We start from the raw sequence: 5000 nt of genomic DNA on the forward strand, positions 1-5000 counted from the left end.
CCGTACTGAGATTCATTCAATTGTCTAAGGTGCTGAAATAAACGTAAATGGAATAAGACGAGGGAAAATAACTAACCTATTTTTAGATTATTTTTATCAGGTAAATTCATTGGAGCAACGAAATAAAAATTTCTTCCAATCAATTATAAAAAATCACAGTGGATCGGGTGACTTGTGTTTACTCTTAAGAACTAAGTAAAAGCAATAGCTCAGGAACGAGTTACGCCGCAAGAGATAGGAGCAAAACTAATAGCTCGGCTTAACTCGCACAAAGAAGAGGAATAACAAACACAACGGCAATGCGAGGCTTATCCAGCTTAAAAAAACATCCAATCCAAACCCCGAAAGTCAATTCAAGATAAGTTCGACGTCTCGAAAAATTAATATCCTGTCAAGCTAAAAAAAATAAAAAATAAAAAGGACAACATAAGAGAGGAGAAAGGCGCGGAGGTAATGAAAGCGAGATTATCTCCGAACAAGCCACAATGTACGCTACAGTGACGGGTCTCGAGACTCAGCCACCCCAGGTAACCCCCTCCCGCTATAGCTAACGCCATCCAGCCACGACTATTTTCCGAATCTTCATCCCATTGAGCGCGGCGAGTTCAAGGTGTCCTTGGTCACTAGGGAGGCAGGAGGTTGGGGTGGAATTGAGGAGGGGAAGGGGGGGGGAGGGGCGTGTGTGACTCATATGACTCACATCCCCTACAGACGAAGAGGTCACCGGCGCCCTTGCCATCGTGACTTATCACTCCAGCCTCGCCAGGTACATTCTCCGACGCCAAAATTGGTCTGCGATCGAATCTGGCGGGAGACTTGCACGGGGGAGGAGGAATCGCTGATGAGTTCGATAAATCTTTACCGTCCGCGTAACGAGTGCCACAGACATAAAGATTCCGGCAGACATCTCTGAGACGCTGCCACTGCGGGCCGAGGATTGTGCGGGACAGAAGGCTACGTGTCACGGACCGGCCTGACAGGGAGGCACGGGGGAGGAAAATGGGCTTCATTGATCTTAATAGAAGCATGCTCTTCGCTTGCTGTGCTGTTCTTGGCCGGGCTGTATAATCCGTTAAAAGATTACCAATGAGTTTCAAAATGTGTATACAAAAGTTATAATGAAGATCATACCTGTTGGATTGGATTTTAATACTGGAGACACTGAAGACTGTATATTATATAAAAAATCTACAAACTTGATTTCGAAAACCAATTGCTGTAAAAAAAAAAAAAAAAAAAAAAAAAAACTTTGGCGATACGATGTAGAATCTCAAGTCCTTTCCGTCTCTACTTTCACCCGTCATACACAAAGGTTAAAAACCAGTTCCTTTTGAATAATGCCTCCGCCTTTCATGGGACCCATAGACACCATTTCCCCAATGTAATTTACGCACGTATTCAGAGTATTCAAGTTTTATGCAAGCTGCCTTCGTTTTCGAACAAATAATAATAAAAAACAGAATAAAATAAAACTTATGAAGGTCAGTTGCTCTACCATAAACGATGATCGAAGCCAAAGGGAACTTTCCTTTCTCGGAATGTCATGGCATATTAATTATAGGCCATTAACAGTGAGATTGGTAAATGGCGATCCTATCGTAAAATGCTTTGTTAGTTTATACAGATTGGCTTTTAATATTGTGAGGATCTGTAGGCCTATATTTAGAGAGTTAGGCCGCTGGGATGAAGCCAGACCCGTTCTGTATGCAAATGTAAACACACAACACGAAGACTTATAATATGATTAAGAAGAAAGAAAAGGAAGATACAAAGAAACTTACAGCTCTAACATTCCGGTCTGAGACTCTGAGAGCTATTTTGGGAAAGCAGTCCGGAGTGGCTAAATCCATCGACCAAAACGTCCAGTGCGTAACTGATAATTACTTTTGTGAGGAGAGTCACTGACCTAGAGAGCAAGGAGTCATCCGAATTAATTAGCTAGGCCGTTCAATCAATTAACTTTCGAATACCTATATTTCATTCTTTCATCTCTACCTTCAGTCTGAGTAGAAAAAAGTGGCTTGCGTAGGTTGCAAGACCATATCTCTGAAGATAGTAGCTGCGACTAGCCAATGATTATCTACATTATCGATCCCTCTCCTCTTTCCCCAGCGCTGCCGGCGGCGACCTGCAGACCCTACTCGACGAGGACATGGTGCCCTATGAACGTGACGTCATCAGCTTCACCCGACAGCTCCTGGAGGGACTCGTCTTCATCCACGACCAAAACATCGTCCACCTCGATATCAAGGTAAGGCTGGCTGTCTTGCCCGGCAGACAGTCCTCTCTGGAAGACAAATGAACCTGAGCAGGTCCTAAAATTGCAAAGCAAGCAGAGACTTGCTCTCCCGCAATCTTCTCTCTGACCGCCTCGCTCTTTTGCCTCAAATTCTCCATTGTCATTTTTCTTGCCCCTTCTTTATTCTTCTTATTATCCTTCCTTTGTGGTCTAGATTTTCTGTAAGTTTTCGAAAAAGAATCATTGTCCTGTTTGGAAAGACTCGCATAATATATAATTATTCTAATTCCTCGGCGAACAAATCTCTCTCTTTGCTCAAAGAACGACTTTCCAGTAGTGCGACATACATACTTTTTGCCTTATCTATTTTCTCCAATCCATTTATATACAATTTAACCTAAGAATACACTTAGTTATAAATTGCTTTCAAATCAACTACTATGCGACTCTAATCAAATACATCAGTCTCCCGCACTGTTGAAACGCGCGTGAAATAAGCAACTTCTGTAGAGCGCCGCGACAGCATCAGAGTACAGAACATATGTAGTTCCTTTCACTGTTAATTACAAGAGCACCATAATTGCTGTCGTCATTATAGCTAAAGTAGAATGAGGCCCAGGGTATGTAAAGCAATGTCGCTCCATCGCCTGCTCCATAAAACATATGATTATTTGTTTGGAATGTTATCCTTGGGTGATTCAGAACTATGCTAAATATAATGAATACATAAATAAGAATGATTAGAGAAAAAATATTTTTATATATCGCATCTCTGACTTGTGGACGTTCTTCTTCCAACATTACATTCGATCCAACAGTCTTTTTCTTTCGTTTCCCCCCCCCCCCCCTCTCTCCCTCCTATTTCGAGTGCCACACCTCCCTGGCCATTGTGAACAGCACCATTTGTCAGGCAGGTTCCCTTCCTCACAAGGACTTGGGGCTTTTACCCTTCCAAGCAGAGGATTGCACAATTATTCTCTTGTTTCATTTACATCTCGGTTTATTTATATGTCTTTATATTTTTCCTGCGTGTTCATTCATCATATTTTGCTTCTTTTAGTTCTGTAATTTTCGTTTCTCATTCTAATATCTTAGATTAGCACATGAATACTAACAACTAATCTTACCGCAATGCTTATCCACAGCGAATGCTTTTCAATGTTAAGTTTACTGAGATTTAGAAAATCTAAGTTGCCGTTAAGCAATCGAAGAAAAATATAAGTAAAGAATGTCGGAAACCTGTGAATTTCGCCAAAAGTCTTAACTCCACCAAATGTCGTCTAACTTAATGAAATTGCTTTTCGGCGATCACTAAGTGACTTTTTTCGGGCCTTTGATATCAATGTGAACTGCAGTCGCGCTTTGAGCTCCTACTGTGATTAGAGAGCGGCCCGGCGGCCGTGAACTGATCTGTTACTAGCATGACGCACCACCATTCCGTGCCGTGGCGCGATTCCACGCCCTCCCACCTGGCCAGTGCTCTAGGCCTCCCCCTCCCGTCCCCCCAATCGCCGGCCGCGCCCGCGCCTACGCCTCCTCTTCATCACAAGGCCACGATGCCATCCATCAACACAACCTCCGTCCCCGCTCTCCCTTCCAAGAATGATACGCGCACACTCATGGGCGTACAAAAGCGCAGTGCATGCTTGATCCGTCACACGATGAACACACTTTCTTCCAGAAGACTTTAGCTTCAATAGACGTGAAAGAAATAGGGTGCGGTATGACCTCGGAGAAACGAGCGATATCGTCATTGGAGCTCGAACCCGGAGAACAACCAAAACCTCATTAAGACTACCTGTGGGCGTTTATCTCGGCCACTGTGTTTACGTCTGCTGGCGAAGGGCAGAGAGGGCGAGGCGAGGCGTTGTTGGAGCGACGAGGGCCTAGGAGAGAGGGTAGTAGTGGAAATATGTAAGGAAAGGTGGAGTAAGAATGGAATGGAATAACAAAAATAATACATAAAGTTAATAAACCATTATAGAGGGACGCCGCTGCCGATGAAAAGAATTTAGATATCTTCCTTTGTCAGCGATCTTTAAGTCCGGAGAATCACCGTCTAGGCCCGACCATAGCAATGCTTACACACCGACCATCACCGACCCGATGACCTGCTCTTGTCCTGCCTATGCCTGTCCTCGTCTGGCGGACTCAAGGTGTTCCTGTCCTGTGACCTTTGGATACATCGAGGGCACCAAGGACGAGAACCCCTCCCCCCTTCTCCCCCGACCACCCAAACATGCAAGATTCTGGCTATTTTGTACTTGTCTTGTCATTTGCATACGGACTCTGTTCTTACTTGCCGCACCAAAATACATTTATTAACAGCATCGTTAGCAACGGAGACTGAAGGAATGTTGCTCAAGAAAACCTCGTCGAAAATAATTTTATCGGCCAATCCTCCTTGTGAAGTTATTATCTCACGTGGAGGCCGTCTTGTCTAGGTGACAGATTGATCAATCAGGTGAACCAGCGCGACTGTGTTTGTTGCTCATAGAGCGATATACATTGACCGGGAATGTTACTTATTTTGCATTATCGTAATAAAAACAGAATGGTTGTTGTTACAGTTTATTATAAGTAATATAATTAACTTTCCAGTCATGCCTACTATTCTAAGAACTAGCATCATAGTTATGAATTTTCTAATGATTATAATCAATATTTTCCACATTATTAATCCTCAAACATGATGCAGTGGGAAAACAAAAAATGATCGAATAAACCACAGACTCTGCCATCCACAAAAACAAATGTACAT

General features: G+C 43.2%; 1 protein-coding gene across 1 annotated transcript in view; it reads left to right on the forward strand.

Moving 5' to 3' along the window:
- Positions 1 to 5000, forward strand: part of LOC125036412 (zinc finger CCCH domain-containing protein 13-like) — a 184768-nt gene that overhangs the window by 122435 nt on the left and 57333 nt on the right. Inside the window, exon 3 of the mRNA XM_047629006.1 lies at positions 2113 to 2251. Coding sequence (XP_047484962.1) covers positions 2113 to 2251 — 139 coding nt within the window. The remainder of the gene's footprint in view (positions 1 to 2112; positions 2252 to 5000) is intronic.

The sequence above is a fragment of the Penaeus chinensis genome, chromosome 21 (assembly GCF_019202785.1).
Source record: "Penaeus chinensis breed Huanghai No. 1 chromosome 21, ASM1920278v2, whole genome shotgun sequence".
Taxonomy (NCBI): domain Eukaryota; kingdom Metazoa; phylum Arthropoda; class Malacostraca; order Decapoda; family Penaeidae; genus Penaeus; species Penaeus chinensis.